The following is a 27,001-nucleotide window of genomic DNA, read 5'->3' as shown; positions in this document are numbered from 1 at the left end:
GAGTCACCTTCTGAAGTTTACTTTGTACTGTTTATTTCTATTTAAAACAATGATGTATTTGGTATTCTTAATTATTCCTAGAAAGACTTATGACTTGTAGTACCGGTTTTGGGATGTTGTATATCTACTTTGGATTGTTGGCTTTGTATAGAAATCTCTAGTTCATGTTTAATAGTTGATTGGTTAAAATCTGTTATTAACTCAGTAAGTGTTAGGCTTACCTAGTCCTAGAGACTAGGTGCCATCACGACTCCCAAGGAGGAATTTTGAGTCGTGACACCTAAAAGTTAAATTATTTAAATTGCAAACTTGAAGAAACGAAAACCATTCAATAGAAGATAAAATGTATTCATAATAAGCTGACATTAATTTCCTTTTATTTTTTGTCAATTCCTACAATTGATTCTCTATAAAAAAAAATTATATGAAGTTATCTATTATAAATATTCACTAAATATTAATCATTTTCAAATTTTACATTATCACTTAATCATTCTTTTTTTTTCTAGGAACTATATGACCAACCTCTTCATTCCAAATTTCTAAAAGAAAGATCCAATTCTATTTACAAAAGAAAATTGTGTTAATTTGGGACCTTTTAAAAATTCGTGATAAAAGCATATAACAAATATCCAGTCATTTTAGATGGTATTATGTCACAATAAGTATTATACTTTTCTTATGATTCTCCAAAGGATGGTCTCTTTAAATTTAAGAGGAAATACATGTATTCAAACAAAAAATATTGATCGATTTTCTTATCCCTTAAAATATATTTCATATTGGAAAATTTAATTATTTTTAAAATATTTAGAATTATGGAGTTGGCCTCTATTAGAATAATTTATTACTAATTTTACTTGAATGAAGGAAAATATTTTATTATAAATCTCCACTGAAATTATATACTTCTCAACACATAATATAAGCTCCCAATACATAGTACGAAACCTATTTCAACTAGAAATATGAAAACCTATTCCTATATAATTCTGACTACAAATCCTATTTAGACAAGCATTAAATAAACTTGGAAATACCAAATCCTAAATAATTTTAATTTTCTACTACAACTTTGAATTAGTTTCCCAACATTCTCCCGTAATTCAAATTTGTATACGTCTGGCTTTTTGTAGTTGTTGTTTGGAGAATTTCTCTCCAACTTTCACTTTTATTGAAGCACTTGTCTCCAACTGTCATGACCCAAAATTCAACTAGTCTAGATGACACCTAACCCAATCCGCTAGATAAACCAATTAACAATAAAATAATTCAAATGAGATTAACTGAGAAAATAGTGATGACATAAATGAACTTCTATACAACTTTCCAAGGACTGGTAATACAAATCATGAGCTTCTAAGATTTAGATTTTACAAAGCTAGTATGAAATAAATACATCATATGTTCGAAATGTACGTAAACAGATTTATAAATCTAAACCTACCAAAAATAAGAGGCAACTATAACTGGAATGCAGGTACATATTCAATGCCAGCTCCTGCCATACACAGCAACATCAGCTCCAAAATCTGCACGTAATGTGCAAAAGGGTAGTAAGAGTACAACCGACCCCATGTACTCAATAAGTAAAAAAACCTAACCTTAGGTTGAAAGCAGTGATGAGCTTGGACAACGGTTAGAGTCCAATACTAATAGCCAAGAACAACTCGTAACAATATAAAAAAATCAGTACAAGTAATAACTCAAAGATATGATGCTCAGCTCGTTCACAGTTACGGAAAATAGGCATGCTTTTCAGGTATAACAGTAAAACCCAAATCTTTCACCGAAATCATCAAAATATGAGTATATCAGAAAAGTGTAATTTTTCTCAAAAACTTTCAACAACAGATAAGATATCTCATTATCAGATAGCATGAGAAAAGTACATCTCTATGCCTACATGTCAATGTGCATGTGAAGCCATGAATGTCACAATATCATATAGCATGAGAAAATGCATCTCTATGCCTACAAGCCAAGTATGCATGTCAAATGTAATGCATCATATTGATAAACCCATGAACTCACACTCTTAGAGTACTCAATCTCACTGTCTCACATTCTCACTCATCACACTCAATCACTCAGCACACTTAGTCACTCAGCACTGTAGGGTACCTTCGCTCACTGCTGGTATGTCAGACTTCGGAGGGGCGGCTCATGCTAAGTGCTAATATAAAGCCAATGAGGCCTGCTGCGGCATGCTGCCCGATCCCATAAATAATAATAAAGCCTATAAGGCCTGCTGCGTCGTGCACCTCGATCTATATAATAATAATATATATAAAGCTAATGTGGCCTGATGCGGCGTGCAGCCCGATCCACAATATCACTCACAACATGACTCTTAGGCCCCAACTCAGTCCTCAATATCTCTAGTGTCACAGGCTTACATATATCATACTACTCAGCCCAAATAATGATAACATGATGTAACAGTAAATGATAATAGAGACTGAGATATGACATGCAAATGAATGAATATGACTGAGTACATAATTGTAATTTAAGCAAATAGCTCAACAACAGAAATAACATATGTGGGTCCCAACCGAATAAGCATATAGCCTAAACATGATTTCTAACATGATTCACAACTCATATAATAAATCAAGTAGGGAGAACATGGATGTAACAAGATATAACGGCAAAACAAGTCCGGTCATAGTCTAATAGTCAACTAGAATCATGATTTCCCCCGGTGCACGCCCACACGCTTGTCACTTAGCATGTGCGTCACCTCAATACATATCTTATAACATAGTTCCCATGGTAAAATACCCTCAAATCAAAGTTTAGATATGTTACTTACCTCGAACAAGCCAAATCCAATACCGAGCAAGCCAAACAATACTCTAGAAATGCCACCCCGTACATACCGACCTCTGAACGGCTCAAAACTAGCCAAAATCAACTCAAGAACATCAAATAATGCCAAAGGAAACAAATCCAATTGATAAAGGTTGAATCTTTAATCAAAAGCCCAAAGTCAACTAAAAAGTCAAACCTGGGCCCGCACCTCGGAACCCGACAAAACTCACGAAATTCGACAACCCATTTAATTACGAGTCCAACCATACTAATTTGACTCAAATGAGACTCTGAATCAATGTTCAACACTCAATAATTAACTCTAGGAAAGTTTAGACAAAAACCCCAAATTTTTCTTTTGAAATCATCAATCAACTTCCAAAAACAAAGATGGAATCACGAAATAAAATTAATTTAGAGTATAAAACACTTATCCCAATCCATGTGGTAAAAATTACCTCAATCTGAGCTCCATAGCTCAATATATGCAAAAATGTCTGAAACCTCCGAAAATAGAGTACTTATAATCACTGGACGAATTTATGAACTGCGATAGCGGAAATATCTCTGCGATCGCTAAGAAGAAAAATACACTGCCCTAAAAAACTCTACGCGTTCGTGAGCCTCCTCATGAAAACGTGATTCCTACAGATGCCAACTCTCCGTGAACGCAGACTGACCCTCGCGAATGTGGAAGAAAAATCACCACCTCTCAACTCATCTCTATGCGAATGCGCTAACTTATATGCGAACGCGTACTGTAACCAACACAAAGCTACACAAAAAAGATCTTCCAATTGCGACTGCGATGAAGTGCCCAGCTCCATATGTCCTCTACGCGATCGCGTCTCCATCTTCGCAATCGCGAAGTACAATTGGGGCATCAGAAACCAGCAGAAACCAGCAATGAAAACATGAAGGAAAACAAACGAAACGCACCACAAATCGAACTTAATAAACTTTTGAACTTTCAACTTCCAAAACTCGTGTCGAACCATATCAAATCAACTCGGAATGAACTCAAATTTTGCACACAAGTCTCCAATGACATAACAAAGCTATTCCAATTCTCGGAACCACAATCCAAACCCGATATCATCAAAGTCAACTCTCGGTCAATCTTATGAATATTCCAAACCTTTAAATTGCCAACTTTCGCCAATTAGTGCCGAAACCTTCTAGAAACACCAAATGCTATTCCAGGCATACGCCCAAGTCCAAAATGACCATCCGGGCCTAACGGAAATATCAAAACTCCGTTTTGGGATTAAATACACAAAAGTCAAACTTGATCAACTTTTCCAACTTAAAGGTTCAACATTGAAATTCACCCTTCCAAACAAATTTTGAATCACCCGAAAATCAAAACTGACGATACACACAAGTCATAATACATCATACAGAGCTACTCATACCCTCAAACTACCGAGCGAAGTGCAAATTCTCAAAACAATCGGTCGGGTTGTTACATTCTCCCCCACTTAAACATATGTTCGTCCTCGAATGTACCAAGAGTCATTCCAAATCCATCAACCGACTATGTAATCTTACCATGAACATACCTGGGGGTGATACCACGTCAACCCAACCCACAAAAGTCCATAAACTCAAAATAATCAAAGATTCTTCCTCCCATATACCTTGGAAGCCCAATCTCTAACATCTGGAATTCTTTACAAGACCCGAATCTCGCATCTACATACTGTATAAGCCTAAACAAACTGTATTAAGCCATAACCATAATCCAAGATGAAATCACATAATATACCACATAACTCGCATACACACAGCAATAATTTTCGATCATAATAGCTGATAAAAAATAGACATGGTACCAGTAATGAACCTCATATCAAATAAAACTTCGTTCAAACCTTCGTACACTGCCATTGACAATGAAACACGCAGAAAGTTATAACCACTCATCAACTCAACAAGTCATGGAGCTCTCCCTCGTTTGACAAGAACCATAGCCAATTTCTAAAATGACTTCCGATATTGTTCTTCCAAATATGCCGTAATCAAATCCGATAGCATCTATTCTAGGTCCACTGACCCTATCTCATAAAACACAACTATTCTATTGACATGCCAAACCAATACAACCTAAATCCATAAACCGTGCAATTTGTGTATCAATAAGCAACAATTCATGTGTACTCAAACATGGGAAAATGACTTAAATGAGAGAACCATCCCGCAAGCTCAACAGGTACCACTACAATGCAATGCTATGAACTCATCACACACAGTAAAACCAAGACACACAAATCTATTATAAAGGATCATATCCCGATGGGTCTTCCACACGAGGATTCATAACAGCATATCCTGAATTTCTTAGAGATTAGTGATACTTACATCACTAACGGAGTCACTCCAGACTATGTGAGGCTCACACTTTTTCCATTCTCTCTATTAGGCGAAGCAAAGCGATGGCTGGAGGTAGAACCAGCTAATTCTATTACATCATGGAATGATCTGGCAAGGAAATTTTTGGCAAGGTTTTTCCCTTCAGGCAAAACTGCAAAGATCAGAAGTGAGATAGTCGCCTTCAAATAGAAAGTGAGAGAGTCTTTATACTCAGCTTGGGAGAGGTTCAAGGGGCTGCTCAGAGACTGTCCTCATCACAATCAGACAAATGAAGTGTTAGCTCACACTTTTATAGAAGGGCTACATCTTGAGACAAAAATTGTGGTAGATGCTGCAGCTAGAGGTCAAGTGTTGGAGAAAAGCTTTGATGAGATATATGCGTTATTGAACAAATTCTCCAAAAGCAATCCTGATTGGCAAGGAGAGATGGGCAGACACACAGTTCAAAAATCTGCAGGGGTTCTCGAGTTAGATGCCGTCTCGGCATTATCAATGCAGATTTCCACGTTGACCAACCAAGTCAATAAGATGACCCTAGTTATTAACAAGCAACAAGCCCAGCCAGTGCAACATGTTCAATTATTTTGTAAAGTATGTGGAGAGGGTCATACGAGTGACTTATCCCCAGTTAATCCTGAGTCTGTCTATTTTGTGGGTAATACAAATAGGGGCCAGACAAACCAGTATGGGAACACTTACAATCCCAACTGGAGGAACCACCCAAACTTCTCTTGGGGTGGAAATCAAGGTGCTCATAATCGATATCGGTAACAAGCACCTCAACAACAATATAGACCACCTTAGGCTGAACGATATGCAAACTTAACAAGTCACCTTGAGGAAATGATGAAGAAATTGATGGCTGACTAGTAGGCCCAAGCCGCAGCAATGAGAAATTTGGAGCGCCAACTGGGACAACTTGCCAGTGCCCAAAATACTTGACCAGTTGGAGCTCTTCCAAATGACACTGAGGCTAATCCTAAGGCATCTATTAATGCTGTGTCATTGAGGAATGGGAGACAATTAGAAGAAGTCCAGTCAAAAAAGAGAAAACAAGTGACCTTTAATGTGAAGCCAGTCACTATAGAGTGAAAATCAGAAAAATCAAAGGAGTCAGAGAAGCTAGTTGAAGAGGCGGTGGCTGAGCAACCCTCATAATTAGTTGCGAGACCACCGCCTCCGTTCCCTCAAAGATTGCAGAAAGTGAAGGATAATGCCACGTATAAAATATTTCTTGATATTTTGAAGCAGGTGCAAATCAATATTCCACTGGTAGGCATCCTGCAAGAAGTTCCCAAATATGCAAAATATATCAAGGACATAGTGGCAAATAAAAAGAGGTTGACCGAATTCGAGACTGTGGCACTCACTGAGGAATATAGCTCAAGAATTCAAAGCAAGCTACCCCAGAAATTGAAGGATCCGGGTAGCTTCACTATCCAAATCTCGATTGGAAGGCATGCAGTCGGGCGATCTTTGTGTGATCTTGGAGCGAGCATCAATTTGATACCGCTATCTGCGTTCAGACAGTTAGGGTTGGGTGAGCCACGCCCAACAACAGTGATCTTACAATTGGCTGATCGCTCCCTTGCTCATCCTGAAGGAGTGATTGAAGATGTGTTAGTTCAAGTGGGTTCTTTCATATTCCCTGCTAATTTTATTATCTTAGACTACGAGCCTGATTAGGAAGTCTTATTTATTTTGGGGCGACCATTCTTAGCCACATACCGAGATATTATTGATGTATGTGAAGGAAAGATGACGATGAGAGTATGTGATCGAGTGGAGGTATTCAATATGTACAAAGCACTCAGATTGCTAGCCCACTATGAAGAGCTATCCATGATTTATGTAGTGGAAAGCAATACTACATCATTGGTGTCTTATATGAGCCCCATAGATCCTCTTGAACGAGCCTTGATTGGGGATGAAGAAGTCAGTGAAGATGAGACGGTGGGCGAAATTGAGCAAGTACTTAACATGTCGTGCAATTATGTCCATGGGTTTGGGAGATTTGAGGAGTTGGGCAGGTCTGTCACTCTGACCCCTCCTAAGCTATCCATTGAAGAACCTCAAAAGCTAGAACTAAAGCCCCTTCTAGCGCATCTGCGCTATGCTTATTTAGGGAACTCTGAATTGTTGCCAGTAATTATCTCATCCAGCTTGACTATTGTACAAGAAGAAAAATTGCTCAGAGTACTGCGCGAGCATAAAAAGGCTATAAGGTGGACAATTACTGACATCAAGAGAATCAGTCTATCATTTTTCATGCATAAAATCTTTCTGGAAGATGGACACCGCCCCAATGTTGAGCAGCAAAGGAGATTAAATTCCATCATGAAAGAAGTCGTGAAGAACGAAGTAATTAAGTGACTCGATGCAGGTATCATCTTTACTATCTCTGACAGCAACTGGGTAAGCCCAGTGCAATGTGTGCCTAAAAAGGGAGGGATGACTGTGGTTAAGAATGAAAAAAAATGAGCTAATTCCTACTCGCACTGTGACGGGATAGAGAGTTTGCATTTATTACAGAAGGCTCAACAAGGCAACCCGCAAGGACCACTTCCCACTTCCATTCGGGGTACAACCAGATTGCCATATGCCCAGAAGATCAGGAGAAGACCATATTTACTTGTCCTTATGGCACTTTCACTTTCAAGCAAATGCCATTTGGTCTTTGTAATGCACCAACCACTTTCCAGAGATGTATGATGGCTATTTTTACCGATATGGTAGAAATATTTGTGAAAGTTTTTATGGATGATTTTTCCGTCTTAGGGTCTTCTTATGATGATTGTTTGAAGAATTTAAGCAAGGTGTTGGCCCGTTGTGAAGAAAAAAATCTGGTATTGAATTGGAAAAAGTGCCATTTTATGGTGCAGGGAGGCATCGTGTTGGGTCACAGAGTGTCTAGGAGCGGCATTGAAGTTGATAAGGCGAAGGTGGAGGCGGTTGAAAAATTACCTCCACCCATTTCCGTGAAGGGTGTCCAAAGTTTCTTGGGACACGCGGGATTCTATCGGCGCTTTATTAAGAAATTTTCTAAAATTGCTACTCCTTTCTGCAGGTTGCTTGAAAAGGATGTAACTTTCGATTTTGATGACGCCTGCCTGAAGGAATTTGAAGAGCTCAAAAAGACGTTGGTAGCTACCCCCATTATTGTGGCACCGTATTGGTCCTTACCATTTGAACTTATGTGTGACGCAAGTGACCATGCTATTGGGGCAGTGCTAGGCCAGAGGAAGGACAAGATGTTTTATTCCATCTCCTATGCGAGTAAGACTCTTGATGATGCACAACTGAATTACACCACCACAGAAAAGGAGTTGTTGGCCGTTGTGTGGGCCTTTGAGAAATTTCGGGCATACTTGGTGGGAACAAAAGTTATGAATAACAATAGCACATACATATACGCTCGTCATCTCGTATATACATCACTCCTGCATAAAGAAAACAATATCATTTATTAGGAAAATTCCCTCGAACTAAAGCTAGGCAAGACATTTACCTCATCTGACTAGTTTTCAATCTCAAATCATTTCAAAACCTCATTTCAGCCCTTCAATCACACAAATCCAAGCCAAACATTATCTAAGGGGAATCGAGAAAGGTTATGGAAGCGATCCAAATCCATAAAGCTTCAATTTTTGATGAGGTTCCAAAAGGTCAACATAAAACTTTTATCTTCTTCTTCTTTTAGCCTTTTAATATAATAATGTTTTTCTCTTTTTAATTTATATTATGAACTTACCTTAGAATAATCAAATTTTGTTTATAAATTAAAAATATTAAAATAGTATTTAAGAATATATAATGTTAGAATAATAAAAGATTGAGCATAGTAGAAAGTAATTAGAATAATTTATTCATAATAATAATTTTGATATTAACAAAAAAAACGAAAAATTTATTTACACAATAGAGAATGAAAGAAAATAAAAGTTTTAAAATATATATTCCATGCACGTACTATAGAAAATTATTATTTAAAATAAAGGTATTTTTGTAATATACATTACATATTCTTGAATATTATGCCCAATTATATTATTATTTCGACATTATACATGCTAGAAAAATATATATATATTTTTAAATAAAATATTTTGTTCTATAGGTAAGTCTAAATGTTGATTAAAAAGAGAAAACTTATAATATTAAAAAGTAAAAAAAAAAGCAAATGATAAAAGTTGATAATTTAGAGGGTAAAATAGGTATTTGGCTATCAAATGTTTGATAAATCTAGTTGAGTGACCTTCTGAGTGCTATAGGCATAGTTAAGTGACTTTGTTATTACAAACGAAAGAAAGATGACTTTGGTAGATAATTTTGGAAAGTTGAGTGACCATATGAGTAATGGACTCGCCAAAACTCCTCAAATCAACTTAGTAGGCCATTGCTACCCTTCATCCGGTGGCTGTCAAAAGTTAGGCAACAACATCAACTAATCATGGAAAACAACTAAACACAGAATATTATGATAAAAATTCATGCCAAATAAAGTCAACTAAGAACTACAATTCAAAGAGATATGACTGGAGCACAGCTATAAACATTACTGAAATAGAAAAGAAATGGACCTTTGAGGTGAAAAACTTTCTTCACTATATTGATAAAAAAATCTCCAAGTTTGAATTACAGAAGGAAAGTGCTGGCTACAACTCGAAGGAGAACAAGACGTCGAATGAAATTCGAACAGCCTCGACGAAACCGGATTCGGATGAACGAGCAACCTCGCTGAAAATGGAGCCAAGGGATTAAGGTTTGTTACTTATGGAGTTGATTACTATATTATGGAACAATTTTCTAGGAGGCCTATCAAATTCTCGATCACTAGGCAATGCAATGCTCGGTGGAACAGATTCTGATATTGAAAAGGAACAATAGCAATACTATGCAGCACTAGCTCGAAAATTGTCAAGTTATAGCCAACAAGGAAAAGGAGTTTTACTTAACTGCAGACCTCAGTCCATTACCTGACCAATGGCTAGGAAAAACACTTAATACTGGCCTTTTTGACTATGTTTGGGTTCAATTCTACAAAAGCCCTCAATATGAGTTTAATTCTGGAAGTCCTGACAATTTCAAGAACTCATGGAATCAATGGACATCGTTAGTGCCAAATAAAAGGTATATATAGGACTTCCAGCTTCAAAGGCAACTGCAGGGGATGGTTATATTCCAAAACAACAACTGATCCCACAAGTATTGCCATTTGCTGATGAAATTTAGAGAATATAGGAAATGTTTTTCTTGTATATTGATGATTGTATTTAGTGTACAATATCCTATATATACAAATTGTTGAGAAAGAAAAATACAAAATTGTCTAACAGACTTATACATGTGTCTATTCCTAATTGAGTCTAAAATAACAAACTAAAGGAATCTATACAAAATGCAAAACTAGACATACATGACTAATCATCTGTTACTTCCTTCTAGAAGAGGCTGGAGACTTCAAACATTTTCCAGCACATTATTTATTAAATAAAATGGACATTCCAGATGCATCCACATGGGTCTTCAATGGACGATTGTGATTGGTTTGAATTATATAATGAGACTTTGACTTCTTAAGATTTTCTTTCTTGTTTGTATCGAACAGAGTCGTCTTCTTTCTTTCTTCTGAGAGTAAACTGCTCAATTTATTAGCCATACAATTTTTGGTTCAAACATCCCCCCTCAAGTTGGAGGGGGTAGAAAACATACCCAACTTATCGACGATCCGATGATGCTGAGGACCAGAAGGGGTCGGTTGTACTCATACTACACTTTTGCACCTTGCATGCAGATCTTTGAGTTGTGTAGCTGTGTAAGACGAAGCCTTGCATTGATGAGGTACCAACGTTCCAAATTCAAGCTACCTCTTATTCATCGTAGTTTTAGGATTTCAATTCTATTCATGTAAACTTCAAACAAATATTGTATTTATTTTTCACATCGGTCGCGCGATAAGGAGAGAAAGATGAGAAGTTTCCTCGATGGCCTATAGCCTCTTAAAGATAGGTATGGATGTCATCATACCGGTCTACATATCTCTACTAGACACTTGCTCATGACTCGTAGAACCTATGAACCTAGAGCTCAGACACCAACTTGTCACGACCCAAAATCCACCTAGTCGTGATGGAAACTAACCCCAATGCTAGGTAAGCCAAACATAGAATAAGGTAACTCTAATGAAGGATCTATAACAACAAGAATGAAAATAACTGACATCTATATGACATCCCAAGGACTACTTGTATAAGTCATGAGCCACTATGATTTGGATTTACACAGCACTATGCCTGTATCTTCGATTTGATTCCATTCACTCGTATGTGATGTTGCGCACTCGGTATGTACTATGCACCGATGACTATGAAGGGCTATGGATGCTTGATTATCATTGCGTTATTTTGTCTAGTCTTGGAAGACTATATATTGGTAGATCTTTCAGTTGTTCATGTATGGGAAGTAGCAGATTCTTGTATCTGGTCGATGAGTATGGACTTGGGAATATTAAGTAATTGCATAGCCGTGGTAACCATGATAGAGTCATAGAGAGAGGCCAATTTAAGGCTAAGCGGGTGGATTATCTCTTGCGGGATGCTCTAGGATTTTGTGATTCTTATGATGTTCGTGTGAAGAGTTTTCCTTCTATCCAATGGGATGTATGCGCTACGGCTGGATTTTGGATCATTTGAGAGATTTGCACGACTATCACGAGGATGAGTATACACTCGGCAGAGTCTTTGGAGTGTTTGATAACTAGTGATTACATGGGTTTATGAAGAATTTAGTTGAATAGTAGAATGGGATCATAAAAGTTATGAAGCAAGAGTAATGTGGTTATTAGATGATGTTTACTATGGCTACGAGCCAAGTGGGGGAGTCTATTATCGATGATCAGATTACATGGTCACGTGTTATATTAGTTCTTGGACTAGGATGTTCTTGTGGATTTTCTATGATTTGAGAAAGATTTCATCGAGGAAGATTTCGAGCACGGGATCGATTAGATATATGATGTACTACGCCTTATGGGCATATAGAGGTCTTGGGATGATTCAAGTTTGATACTCGTTGTGGATGTATTGCGCAAGGAAAAAGGAATCATTTGGTTGCTTCTTTTGGATATTCATGTGCGAGGACATGGGTTAATGAATTTCGAGAAGGTTCCGACGGGCTCAGGAATCATATGTGGTATTTATGAATTTTCTGACTTACATTTGGATAAGACTTGGGGCTTGCATTGGATGGTGCCGAGACTTGTGTTGTTTATATATCATTATTGATTCTACATTGCGGCATTATAAAGGTGAAAGAAGCAACTTCAGATTCATTAAAGGGTTCTTCGGTGCATGCATTTTCATGTTGAGGTACTTCTGCCTTTGGGCCGTCTATTTGACTTGGTTTATTTAGAGGAATTTAATTCTAATGATTTGATTATGTGCAAGTAGGTTTCAAAGAGTTTGCGATGGTTGGGCCACAACTTGCAGTTGATGTACTCTACAGGCATGGTGAGTTCATTACGTGTTGTGATTTTTGTTCTATGGGATTGAGTTAGTGGAAGCTTTTTGGTTGATGGTATGTCTATCCTACTTGTGATTCTGAGCTGAGAATGGGATCCTCGAGTTTTCATATGATAGTATGATAGAGGAGGTACTCCATGTGGGTAGTAACTCATGGCATTGCTTGAAAAGGGTGTGCGTATTAGGAGACACATTGTAATTTTGACTTGCGGGTGCTCAACTACTATTACGATAAATCCTAGAGTTATTTTTGGCTAGATTTGAGTCGTGCGGAGGTCGACTCGGGCAAGAAGGCATTTTCAGAGTATTGGTTTAACTTGTTGGAGGTAAGTTCCTTGCCTAGATTTGTTGAGAGAAGTTTTCCTAGTAAATGATATTGTTTGCTACATGTGGGAGAGAAGCGTATACGAGGTGACGAACGTATATGCATGTGCCAGGGTTTTCATGCTCAGCAGGGGGAACTATTTGCCTCTTTGTGTGTTGTAGAGCTCTTTGATTCCTTGATTTTTGCTTTATTTAATTCTATGACTAATAAACTTAATTATCTGTGTTAGGAATCATATTAGAATGTATGGCATCTTAAAAGGATTTAATGTGTTGTCTTTGAGATTGTTTAGATACTTAATTTGACCATAGCATCATGAACACCCATCTATATATGTTATTGTCATGCTACTTGAGCTTCCTTATCCGTACTAAGAGTTGATGATTGGGGCCTTAGGGTAATGTTTGGAACTAGGGGTATTTCTGTGCAGATTGATATGATGTAAGCACGATGAGTATTGCCGTGTGAATTGAAATACAATTGGCCGATTGGTTGTTTCAGTGTGAAAATAACGGGAGCTGGATTTTTGTTATGATTACTCGAACGTTAAACACTTACATGCACTCTACTTCGGTTTCTATTAATGTTTGTTGTTTTGTATGTTACTTTCACGCTTGTGTTCCTTATGCAGTTACCTCTATGTTTTCTATTTGGCATGTTTCTACTATATCCATATTCCTACCTTGTATGTTATTGTTACTCTTGCACTTCTACTTGATTTACGTCTATTCATGTCCTTTTGAATTCATGCCTTTTCTTGTTATTAGCCCTTACATGTTACATGCCTCTATCCGTTAAGTGATTTATTTATTAGATGCCTTGACCTGTTATATTCCTTTACTTACTACATGCCTTCACTTAATAGATGCTTTTACTTACGACATGCCTCTACTTATTACATGTTTTTACTTATTAAATGCCTCCATTTGATACTTGTTTTTACTTGCCAAACCGCTTTACTCGTTTCTTGTACTACTCATCTTTGCTTAGCCGGATTGATTGACTTTCAAATTGGTTGTGTGTTTATGCTTTTTGGAATCCTTGTCTTTCTATACGGGAGACTAACTCTCGGATACTAGGCTTCCAATTTTACTTCGTTTGAGTTTGAGTTTCCAAGTTGAATACTGCATGTTCGTTTTTCTTGGTGTTATGTTGTGAACTTTTCGGTACTTGATTGTTGTTGTAGTTTCATATGATCTTATTATATGTCAGGCCCCGACCTTCGGGAGCGCAATCGGTGCTGAACCGAGATGCCCCAGTCAAGCAAGCCTACTTCATGCTTTCTACTCGACCCTACCCATGAGTAATGTGACTATAAATATGATATGCTAGACAATGAGAGAATGACGTATACACCACCAATTTTATTACCATTAGTAATTTCATTTACGATTTCCCAAAATATTACAAGTTCGTAGTTTGAATGTGGACATATATTTGACAAATACAACATTTATAGTTTGTTTGGCCCAATCAAAAATACACCTCACACTATGTGTACGGAACCTCTAATTGATATAAAAGAGTAATATGATAGTGCCGGCGATAAGGCCCCAGCTATACCTCTAAACACTATACACAAGAAGCAAAAGGCACAAGACCCCGATATGAAGTGTGGCTCACTAAGTCAACTGAGAAGAGGGTGTACCACTATCACTTGTAGATGCCGCCTGCTACAAAACGACCTATATCTATTAAAGATGCAACGTCCATGGAATAAAGGGATATTAGTACATATGGAATAGTACTAGTATGTAAGGTTAAACACCCTCTCAATAAAGTAACATTTCAAAAGGAGAGAAACATGACATCAATGAGATCCTCAAACAATATTAAAACGTCAAGTTAAGAGAAAGATAAATGTTCAAGTAAATATGAATATCTTTAAGTTGGGAGATCTTTAGTACCGATACACCACTGTGCTTATAGCACAGAGTCCAATCACTGCCCAATTGACTAAGCCGTCTCACCCCAAAGTATGAGGCTCGACATCAAAGCACAACACCACCATGTGCGCGACATGGCGTCCGATCTCTACTTGATCAGCTAAACCGTCTCATCACAATGTCGTGTGGGTCAACATCATCTTTTGCTAGTAATCATCTCATCCCAGTTAAGGGGAATAATCTCAACACATCAATTTCATCCCAATTAAGGGAAATTAATTCAACACATCAATCACGGGGATTTACCCCACAATCACTGCTACACCGGCATGTGTAGTTTCGGGTTTAGGTTATTTCAACATATCGTTCCTCGGTGGCCAAATGATACTCCCAGAAAATTTATTATATAAAGGAATTACAGCACATTTCATAATCTTCACACTTCCTTTAATTTCCTTGGCACTATTGGCCTCAAGTGAGATTTTCATTCTTGGAACGATGGCCGCATTTTATATTTCATACTCTCTTCTTTCACTTTCAAGTATCATCATAGGTTAACAACAATAAGAGCATTTTGGAATCAAGACATTAAATATGCATATGAGCAACAAGAGTCTTAAACACATTGAGTTTTCCTTCCAAAATAAGGCATAATAAATTTGCAATTGAAACATGAATTTAAGTCATATCATTTTGATATACTAGTCATTCTGAATAATTTCTCGAAGGAGAGCATTATATGATAGGAGAAATTGGGACGCATTAGAGTATATGACTTTCGACATAATGCTCACTTGGAATAACTCGACTTATTGGGAATGGCTCAGAAGATTAGAAATTATGCTTGAAACTATGAGAATATCATGGAATTCGATTCTACAGGAGATGTTTAGCCAACATACCTCGCTTGAGCTTTCCTTAGATTACTACAACGTTCCGAAACTTCTAGCAACTTCAAACTATTAGAGATATGACAAAATTGAACCATAGTTAGGAAGAGATTCATAGGTTCATCTACTAAGGTATTTCATCGAGCACTAGGGTTGTAATTTCGACTATAGGGTCCTATGGTGATGTTTCTTCACCCCACAATCAATCCCCACATCAAAAGGTCCCATATATGTTCTACAACCTCCCAACCACCTTCACTGGCACATGCACACATATTTAACCAACTTCTATTCTCATGAACCATATTCCCTATTACCTATCTTCAGCCCAATTTTGAAATTGAGAGCTAGGGCTAGAACCTTACCTCTTTAGTAGACAATTTTGCAAGCCTTCCTTGTGAATTCTCCAAGGCTTGAGCAAAAAATTGAAGTGAAAGATGGTGGAGCTCCTCCTTCTCTCTCTAGTTCCTCCCTCCCTCTTAAAATATTCGAATTTCCCTTCAAAAGCGGTCTGGTTAGAAAATAGGGTCTGGTTAGAAAATCCCACAAATTCAATTTCCGTGTCGGGTATGCGGCCGGAGACTGGACCGCAAAACAGTTATGCGATCTGCAAAGTTGACCGCGAAATGGTCCCCAAAAACTAAGCTGGTCTGATCTAGTCTGCGGTTGATCTGTAGTTCGCAGATCAGTTATGCAGCCTCACAACGCACCGCAGAATCTCCCTTCAGAATTTTCTCACATTGGATCTACGATAGAAGTGTGGCCCGCGAAATGATAATGCGGTCGCATAATGGACCGCAAAATGACCTCCAAAATTTGTGTTTTCTTCTGCTTCACTCTGCGGCAGATCTGTGGTCCGCAGAGTAGTTCTGCAGTCGCTTAGTATGCCATGTTCTGCAAAAATTAGTCCACCAGCACCCCAATGCATTGCACTATCCAAAACGTCTGTACCACTTTCTTCAAGCATGTTAGCCTACCTCGGTACCACAAAACCTCGAATCCTTGGTACAATTTTACGGTGCCTTACATCTTCCCCCACTTAGGATTATTTGTCCTCGAATGAGGGTCAAAGTCTGCCATCGGCACCTAATGTGACTCAACTCTTAATTCACACACAAGCAGTTCTAATTTTTGACTAACTCCCTAAATTTTCAAAAATTTCGGTAGAGTCTCCCTTGTATTTATGCCTATCCACATGTCAGAGTACCCATAAACCAATCCTAACGACATATTCATAATCTAATGACTTAACATAACATTAGAAAAATACCAACCATAACCTCGTAAGCATTATACTACCAAAAAGAGCATCTTTAACATAAATTGTACAAGTGTAGAGCTCTTAATATTTTCTTAAAACACAACTACTTAGTCATTCAAACAAATAAGTGTATTTCTTCTTCATCTCTTCCTCGGCCTCCCAAGTGGCCTCTTCAACTTGTTGGTTTCGCCATACCACTTTCGCGGAGGAAATCTCTTTATTCCTCAACTTTCGGATTTGTCTATCATGAATGAAAACCAGAATCTCCTCATAAGTCAATTCTTCATTGACTTCAATAGTCTCAAGCGGGGCAATAAGCGACATGTCTCCAATAACCTTCTTCAACATAGACACGTGAAAAACCGGGTGCACTAAGGACATCTCTGGAAGTAGCTCGTGCCTGTAAGACACTTGACCAATCCTCTTAATGATTCTTTACGGTCCAATATACCTCGAAATCAATTTCCCCTTCTTCCCGAATCACATTATACCCTTCAAGAGGTAAACCTTCAAGAATACCCAATCATCCTCTTTGAACTCTAAATATCTGTGACGTACATCCGAATAGGACTTCTGGCAACTCTGAGCAGTTTTCAATTGTTCCTTAATGGTCATAACCTTCTCCATAGCCTGATGTACGAGGTATGGCCCTATTAACTATGCTAACCCAATTTTCAACCGTCCAATGGGAGATCTACATCTCTTGCCATATAAAGCTTTGAACGGTGCCATTTGGATGATGGCATGGTAGCTGTTGTTATAAGAAAATTTAGAAATGCAATATTCTGCAAAAATTATTCCACCAACTCCCCAACGCATTGCACCACCCAAAAAGTTCGTACCGCGATGATCAATCTCGCAGCGAAGATTATGTACAACCTTCAAGCATGTTAGCTGTGATGACCCGATAGGTCATGTTGTATTTTAAAACCTAATTCTGTGATCTAAAGCCTTAAAAATCTTAATTTTACCCTCCTCGAGTTGCGTGCGTAGTCCGGGCGTGTTTTCGGAAAGCTTTTATGTTAAAAACTGTGAAAAATATGATATTTTGCCTTAAAAATTAATTTGAGTTGACTTCGGTCAAAGTTTTGAGTAAATGGACCCGGACCCATATTTTGACAGTCCCGGTAGGTCCGTATTGTAATTTGGGACCTGGGCGTATGCCCGTAATCGAATTTCGAGGTCCCTAGCTCGAGATATAGAATTTTGATGAAAAATTTAAAAGTTTGGAAGTTTGATGATTTAAAGAATTTACTGATGTTTGGTCTTATTGATACGGGGTTAGTATTTTAGTTCTGGAGCCCGGTATAGGTCTACTATAATATTTATTACTTGTCTGTCAAATTTGGTGTGAAACGGAGTTGATTTGACGTGATTCGGACGTTCGGTTGTGAAAATAAAAGTTTTAAAGTTTTCTTGAAAATTTCATTTGATTTGGTGTCTGATTCGTAGTTTTAGGTGTTATTTTGGTGTTTTGATCACGTGAGCGAGTTCGTATGATGTTTTGGGACTTGTGTGCATGTTTGGTTTGGAGCCCCGAGGGCTCGGGTGAGTTTCGGATAGGCTGCGGGTGTTTTAGAAACTTAGAAATTCTGGTTTTTCTGCAGTTTCAGGTGCCTTCTGGTTTCCTTCTTCGCGTTTGCGAAGGCACTCTCGCGAACGCGATGTGTGAACTGGGCTGGGTGGGTTTTTCTCCTACGTGAACGCGAGACTACTATCGCGAACTCGGAGCATTGGGGGGATTGCTCTACGCGAACGCGAATTGTCACACGCGAACGCGTAGCAATAGGCATGTTGGGAAGGGAAATCAGGGGTGACTCTATGCGAACGCGAGCCCTGTCTCATGAACGCGAAGGTGAGGTGGGATATACCTTCGCGAACGTGTTGAGTGTCCCACGATCGCATAAGCCATTAAGGCTCTGCTCTTCGCGAATGCGTTAGTGTTCACGCGAACGCGATGAACAGTGACGCCCATTGATAAAACAATCCCAATTATGGGATTTTGCAATTCTTTCCAAAATTTCAAAACTAGAAGACCTAGAAGCGATTTTCCTAAAGGTATTTTCTTCCCCAATTTGTTGGTAAGTGATTCTAACCTACTTTCTTTCAATTTTCCATTAACAATTTGTTGTCCGAACCTCGGGTTTTGACCAAGCAGGCCCGGGGTCGATTTTTGGCTTTTTGGGGAAAAGTTTGGGGAATCTAAATTTATGCATTGTAATTGATTTTTTTAGCAATATTTGATATTATTGAGTCGTTTGTGGATAGATACGAGTGGTTTGGAGGTGGGTTCTAAAGGAAAAGCGGTAATTGAGCATTGAGTGGCCTTTGGAGCGAGGTAAGTATTGTGTCTAACTTGACTTGAGGGAATAAGACTTGTTTATCTATTTGCTACATGTTTAGATTTTGGGGAACAACGTATATGTGAGGTGACGAGTACTTATGCATTGTAGTTGGGTTAAAACATGCGGGCGGGGGCTTGGTTTCTTGCAGTTATAGCTTCTTTTGTTCATATTATCCATGTTGAGACTAGGATTGTTAAATTGATCATTCTTATCATTTTACGGATCTTCTGGTGATAATTGAGTATTGATTTCGAAGTTGAGGTTGATATTGTGGAACCAAATGTTGAAGTAAGGCTTGTACTTGTTATTCTATCTCCATATTGTTATTTGTTTATTGCATTATAGTAAAGGTGATGTCGTGCTATGTTGTGAGTGTTAATGCACGAAGGGTGATGCCGTACCATATTGTGAGTGTTAATGCACGGATGGTGATGCCGTGCCATGTTGTGAGTGTTAATGCACGGATGGGTGATGTCGTGCCATATTGTGAGTGTTAATGCACGAAGGGTGATGTCGTGTTATGTTATGAGAGTTAAGGCACGAAGGGTGATACCGTGCCGTATCTATTGATTTATATTATGAGGCTGAGAGTAAAAGCATGAAGGGTGATGCCATGCGATTATATTCACTGTGTTTTGTTGTTTTCACTGGTTAAAAGCATGTTGACTCTTCTGGTTATCATTTCCACTGTATCTCCTATATCCTGTGCCCCATTAGCATGTCCCCCCTCCCAATAGTACATGTTTAGTTGTTACTGTTGTTTTCTTGTACATATACTGTTATCTGTATAGGTTTATTATATGGGTGTCTTGTCATAGCCTCGCCACTACTTTGTCGAGGTTAGGCTCGACACTTACTAGTACATAGGGTCGGTTGTATTGATACTGCACTCTGCACTTCTTGTGCAGATTTTGGTACCAGTCCTAGCTGATTGTAAGGCTTAGCAGCTTGGATTTGCTGTTAGGAGGCCCAAGCTAGATCTACTAACATCCGCAGACCGTGGAGTCTCTTCCTAGTTTTATCATTTACTGTTTCCTTACTCCAAAACAATGTATTGTTTTCCTTTTCAGACTCTGTTTGTAGTAAATCATAGTAGTTCGTGAGTTGTGACTCCAAATCCGGGTGGTAGTAATTAATAAATTTTTTATATCATTCCGCACTTGCTGTGTTTCATTTTAACTTATTTGCTGTTATTTACTGAATTGAATAAGGATTGGCTTAATAATTCTCTAACGCTGGCTTGCCTAGCAAGTGGAATGTTAGGCGCTATCACGGTCCCTACGGAGGGAATTCCGGATCGTGACATGTTGGTATCAGAGCACTAAGTTGCCTGGGTATCACAATTCACGAGCGAGCTTAGTAGAGTCTGGGGGATCGGTACGGAGACGTCTGTACTTATCTCCTAGAGGCTATGAAGTTTAGGAACAAATTTCACTTCTATTCTTCTCTGTCGTGCGATTTTTTTCTCACAATGCTAATTGAACTCTTCTACTCTTATTCTCTCACAGATGGCGAGGACACGTACCGCATCTTCAGCCGAGCAGCAGCCAGAGCCTCCAGTGACAGCTCCTACGAGGGGCAGAGGTCGAGGCCGAGGCCGTGCCAGAGGTCGAGGCAGGGGCAGAGCTCAGCCCAAAGCTCGAGCAGTAGCACTTGTGGTGGAGCCTCAGGTAGAGTTTGATGAGGAGGTTCCAGCCCAAGCTGTGCCTGTCGGACCAGCTCAGGTCCCGGAGGGGTTCATTTCTACCCCAGTGCTTCAGGACACTTTGGTCCATTTGGTGGGCCTTATAGAGAGTGTGGTCCAGACTGGCACATTTCCCATGGCAGCAGCCGTCTCTCAAGCTGGAAGAGGAGCCCAGACTCCTGCTACTCACACTCCGGAGTAGATGGCTTCAAGTATCAGACTCCAGCCACTCATCTAGTCGGATTAGTTCAGCCATTTGTTGCGGCACAGACTGGTGATGGGTCAGTTATGTCTTCTGAGGCTTTATTGAGATTTGATAGGTTTACCAAGCTCTTCCCAATTCACTTCAGTGGTGCTCCTTCAGAGGATCCGCAGGAGGATCTTGACAGCTGTCATGAGATGCTACGGAACATGGGTATAGTGGAGACCATCGATTTTGCTGCATTTTAGATGACTGGTTAAGCCAAGAAATAGTGGAGAGATTATTTGTTGACCAGACCAGTGGGGTCTCCTGTTCTTACTTGGGACCAGTTCTCTCAGCTCTTTCTAGAGAATTTTCTCTTTATCACATTGAGAGAGGAGCACCGCCGTCAGTTCGAGCGTCTCCAGTAGGGCAGTATGACTGTTACTCAGTATGAGACCCGTTTTGTGGATTTGGCCCGTTATGCCCTTCTTCTGCTTCTTACCGAGAGAGAGAGAGAGAGAGAGAGAGAGAGAGGGTGAGGAGGTTTATTGACGGACTTGCTCAGCCTATCAAATTGCAGATGGCTAAGGACACGGGTGTGAGATTTCTTTTCAGGCGGCTGCCAATGTCGCTAGGCGAGTCGAGATGGTTCTTGCTCAGGGAGGTCAGGGGTCTGACAAGAGACCACGTCATTCCGGGGGGTTCAGCGGTGCCTCATCTAGAGGCAGGGGTACTTTTGGTAGAGGCCATCCTCCCATGCCGTTTCATTCAGCACTCCAGACATCCCACGGTGCCTCAGGTGGTCATGGCCCTCATATTCCTTATTCCGACCAGCTAGCCTACAGTGCACCACCAGCTCCTATTAGTGCACCTTCGCTCTAGATTTTTCAGGGTGGTTACTCAGGTCGACATGGTCAGTTTCAGTGTCAGCAGTCACAGGAGCCGAGGTCCTGTTATACTTGTGGTGATCCGAGGCACATTGCTAGATTTTACCCTCGGGCATCGGGCAGCTCACAACATCAGGGTTCTCGTGCCATGGTTCCGGCACCAGTTGCTGCACCACCTGCTCAGCCAGCCAGAGGCAGGGGTCAGACAGCCAGAGGTAGAGGCCAGACTGTTAGAGGTGGAGGTAAGGTCATTAGAGGTGGAGGCCAACCAGCTAGGGGCCATCCAGGGATGTAGTTCAGGGTGATAGGGCCCAGCCCCGGTGTTATGCTTTTCCAGCCAGGCCTGAGGCTGATTCATCTGACACTGTTATCACAAGTACTGTTTCAGTCCGGGTTCTACTTATTCCTACGTGTCATCCTATTTTGCTTCATATTTGGTTATGCCTCGTGATTCTTTGAGTGCTCCTGTGTTTGTGTCCATACCAGTGGGAGATGCTATTGTTGTAGATCGTGTTTATCGTTCATGTGTGGTCACCATTGGGAGTCTTGAGACTAGTGTAGATCTTCTACTTCTCGATATGGTTGATTTTGATGTTATCTTGGGTATGGATTGGCTGTCACCTTATCATGCTATATTAGATTATCACGCTAAGATGGTGACCTTAGCCTTGCCGGGGTTGCCTCGATTAGAGTGGAGGGAGACTCCTGGCCATTCTACCGGCAGGGTTATCTCTTATGTGAAGGCTCGGCATATGGTCGAGAAGGGGTGTCTAGCTTATTTGGCTTATTTTCGCGATTCTAGTGCGGAGGTTCCTTCCATGGATTCGGTGCCAGTTGTTTGCGAGTTTCCAGAGGTGTTTCCTGCAGACCCGCCGGGGATGCCACCCAACAGGGATATTGATTTCTGTATTGATTTGGCTCCCGGGCACTCAACCCATCTCTATTCTGCCATACCGTATGGCCCCGCCAGAGTTGAAAGAATTGAAGGAACAATTGCAAGATTTGCTTGATAAGGGCTTCATTAGACCTAGTATCTCACCCTGGGGTGCACCTGTGTTGTTCGTGAAGAAGATGGATGGATCTATGAGGATGTGCATAGATTATCGGCAGTTGAACAAAGTCACCATCAAGAACAAGTATCCATTGTCGAGAATTAATGACTTATTTGATCAGCTTCAGGGTGCCCAGGTATTTTCGAAGATTGATTTGAGATCTGGCTATTATCAGTTGAGGATTAGGGCATCCGATGTCCCTAAGACAACTTTTCGGACTCGGTACGGGCATTATGAGTTTCTGGTTATGTCCTTTGGGTTGACAAATGCCCCAGCAGCATTCATGGATTTGATGAACCGAGTGTTCAAGCCTTATTTGGACTCAATTGTGATCGTGTTTATTGACGATATCTTGATCTACTCCCGCAGTCAAGAGGAGCATGAGCATCATCTTAGGATTGTACTTCAGACTCTAAGAGCCAACCAGTTGTATGCTAAATTTTCAAAGTGAGAGTTTTGGTTGGATTCAGTCACTTTCTTGGGGCACGTTGTATCAGCATAGTGCATTCAGGTAGATCCTAAAAAGATTGAGGCAGTTCAGAACTGGCCTAGACCCACTTCAACTACGGAGATCAGGAGTTTCTTGGGTTTGGCGGGCTATTATCGTCGATTTATGGAGGGGTTTTCATCTATAGAAGCCTCGTTGACCAGGTTGACCTAGAAGGGTGCCCCATTCAGATGGTCAGACGAGTGTGAGGCGAGCTTTCAGAAGCTCAAGACTGCTTTGACTACAGCACCGGTGTTGGTGTTACCCACAGGTTCATGATCTTATACGGTATATTGTGATGCGTCCCATGTTGGGCTCGGTGCAGTATTGATGTAGGAGGGCAGGTTGATTGTATATGCGTCACGACAGTTGAAGGTGCATGAGAAGAATTACCCTGTCCATGACTTAGAGTTGGTAGCCATTGTACATGCGCTGAAGATTTGGAGGCACTATCTTTATGGCGTGTCGTGTGAGGTTTTCACGGATCATCGGAGCCTTTAGTATTTGTTCAAGCAAAATGATCTCAATTTGAGGCAGAGGAGGTGGTTGGAGCTATTGAAAGACTATGATATCACTATTTTGTACCACCCCGGGAAGGCCAATGTGGTGGCCGACGCCTTGAGTAGAAAGGCAGCGAGTATGGGCAGCCTTGCGTTCATTCTAGTCGGTGAGAGGCCGCTTGCCTCAGGTATTCGGACTTTAGCCAACCAGTTTGTGAGGTTGGATATTTCAGAGCCCGGCCATTTTCTAGCTTGTACAGTCGCTTGGTCTTCTTTGTTTGAGCGTATTAGAGATCAGCAGTATGACGACCCTCATTTTAGTACTTAGGGACACAGTACGACACGGTGGTGCCAAGCAGGTTACTATCGAAGATGACGGAGTTTTGAGGATGCAGGGTCATGTTTGTGTGCCTAATATAGATGGACTTCGGGAGTTGATTCTTGAGAAGGCTCACAGTTCCCGGTATTCTATTCATCCAGGCGCTGCCAAGATGTATCAGGACTTGCGGCAACATTATTGGTGAAGGAGGATGAAGAAGGATATAGTTGCTTATGTAGATCAGTGTCTAAATTGTCAGCAAGTAAAGTATGAGCATCAGAGACCCGGTGGTTTGCTTCATCAGATAGAGATTCCTCAGTGGAATTGAGAGCGTATCATTATGGACTTCGTTGTTGGACCCCCACAGACTCAGAGGAAGTTCGATGCCGTTTGGGTCATTGTGGACAGGCTGACTAAGTCAGCACATTTCATCCCTGTGGCAGTTACCTATTCTTCGGAGCAGTTGGTAGAGATTTACATTCGCGAGATCGTCCGTCTCCACGGTGTTGCTTCGGGTATCACCCATGAAGGGTGTAATGAGATTCAGAAAGAAGGGCAAGTTGATAACCAGGTATATCGGGCCCTTTGAGATTCTGGAGAGAGTGGGCGAGGTGGCTTACAGGCTCGTATTGCCACCTAGTTTAGCAGTTGTTCATCCGGTGTTCCAGGTGTTCATGCTCTGGAAGTATCACGGCTATCCGTCCCATGTGTTAGATTTCAGCTCTGTCCAGTTGGACAAGGATTTGACTTACGAGGAGGAGCCGGTGGCTATTCTAGCCCGACAGATTTGACAGCTGAGGTCTAAGAGTTATCCCTCAGTTCGAGTGCAGTGGAGAGGTCAGCCCGTTGAGGCAGCTACTTGGGAGTCCGAGTCACATAAGCGGAGTAGATATCCACATCTTTTCACCAGCCCAGGTACTTTTTTATGTCCGTTTGAGGACGAACAATTATTTTAGAGGTGGAGAGTGTGATGACCCGATAGGTCATCTTGTGTTTTAAAACCCAATTCTATGATCCGAAGCCTTAAAAATCTCATTTTTACCCTCCTCGAGCTGCGTGCGCAGTCCGGACATGTTTCTGGAAAGCTTTTATGCTACAAAACGGTGTAAAATATGAAATATTTGCCTTAAACATTAGTTTAAGTTAACTTCGGTCAACGTTTTGAGTAAACAGACCCGGACCCGTGTTTTGATGGTCCCGGTAGGTCCGTATCGTAATTTGGGACCTGGGCGTATGCCCGAAATCGAATTTCGAGGTCCCTAGCTCGAGATATGGAATTTTGATGAAAAATTTAAAAGTTTGAAAGTTTGATGATTTAAAGAATTTACTGATGTTTGGTCTTGTTGCTACCGAGTCCGTATTTTGGTTTCGGATCCCGGTACAGGTCCACTATAATATTTATGACTTGTCTGTCGAATTTCGTGAGAAACGGAGTTGATTTGAAGTGATTCAGACGTTCGGTTATGAAAATGAAGTTTTAAAGTTTTCCTGAAAATTCCATTTGATTTGGTGTCTGATTCATAGTTCTAGGTGTTATTTTGGTATTTTGGTCGCGCGAGCGAGTTCGTATGATGTTTTGGGACTTGTGTGCATGTTTGGTTTGGAGCCCCGAGGGCTCGGTTGAGTTTCGGATAGGCTACGGGTGTTTTAGAAACTTAGAAATTCTGGTTTTTCTGCAGTTTCAGCTGCCTTCTGGTTTCCTTCTTCGCGTTCGCGAAGGCAATCTCGCGAACGCGATGTCTGAACTGGGTTGGGGGGTTTTTCTCCTACGCGAATGCGAGACTACTGTCACGAACGTGGAGCATTGGGGGGATTACTCTACGTGAACGCGAATGGTCACACGCGAACGCGTAGCAATAGACAGGGTGGAAGGGAAATCAGGGGTGACTCTATGCGAACGCGAGCCCTGTCTGGCGAACGCGAAGGTGAGGCGGACTATACCTTCGCGAACGCATTGAATCTCCCGTGATCGCATAAGCCATTAAGGCTCTGCTCTTCGCGAACGCGATGAACACTGACGCCAGTGATAAAACAGTCCCAATTACGAGATTTTGCCATTCTTTCAAAAATTTCAAAACTAAAAAACCTAGAGGCGATTATCCTAAAAGATTTTCTCCCCCAATTTGCTGGTAAGTGATTCTAACCTACTTTCTTTCAATTACCCATTACATTTCCTGAGTTTTCAACCTAAAATCTAGGATTTTCATGCTGGAAATTGGGGGTTTGGGTAAAATTAGGGATTTTTGTATAATTGAAATTTAGACCTCGAATTGAGGTCGGATTTCAAAACAAATTACATAATCGGGCTTGGGGTTGAATGGGTAAATAGATTTTTTGTCCGAACCTCGGGTTTTGACCAAGCGGGCCCGGGGTCAATTTTTGAATTTTTGGGGGAAAGTTTGGGAAATATAAATTTATGCATTGTAATTGATTTCTTTAGCAATAGTTGATATTATTGAGTCGTTTGTGGA

General features: G+C 40.3%; 1 protein-coding gene across 1 annotated transcript in view; it reads left to right on the top strand.

The window, feature by feature from the left end:
- The first annotated feature begins 6,948 nt into the window (after positions 1 to 6,948).
- The window catches only part of LOC142169614 (uncharacterized), a 61,927-nt gene continuing 41,874 nt past the window's right edge, over positions 6,949 to 27,001 (top strand). Inside the window, exons 1-2 of the mRNA XM_075231503.1 lie at positions 6,949 to 7,551; positions 8,073 to 8,615. Coding sequence (XP_075087604.1) covers positions 6,949 to 7,551; positions 8,073 to 8,615 — 1,146 coding nt within the window. The remainder of the gene's footprint in view (positions 7,552 to 8,072; positions 8,616 to 27,001) is intronic.

Source organism: Nicotiana tabacum, chromosome 15 (genome assembly GCF_000715075.1).
Source record: "Nicotiana tabacum cultivar K326 chromosome 15, ASM71507v2, whole genome shotgun sequence".
NCBI classification, from domain to species: domain Eukaryota; kingdom Viridiplantae; phylum Streptophyta; class Magnoliopsida; order Solanales; family Solanaceae; genus Nicotiana; species Nicotiana tabacum.
This window is presented reverse-complemented; position numbering and strand designations above follow the sequence as displayed.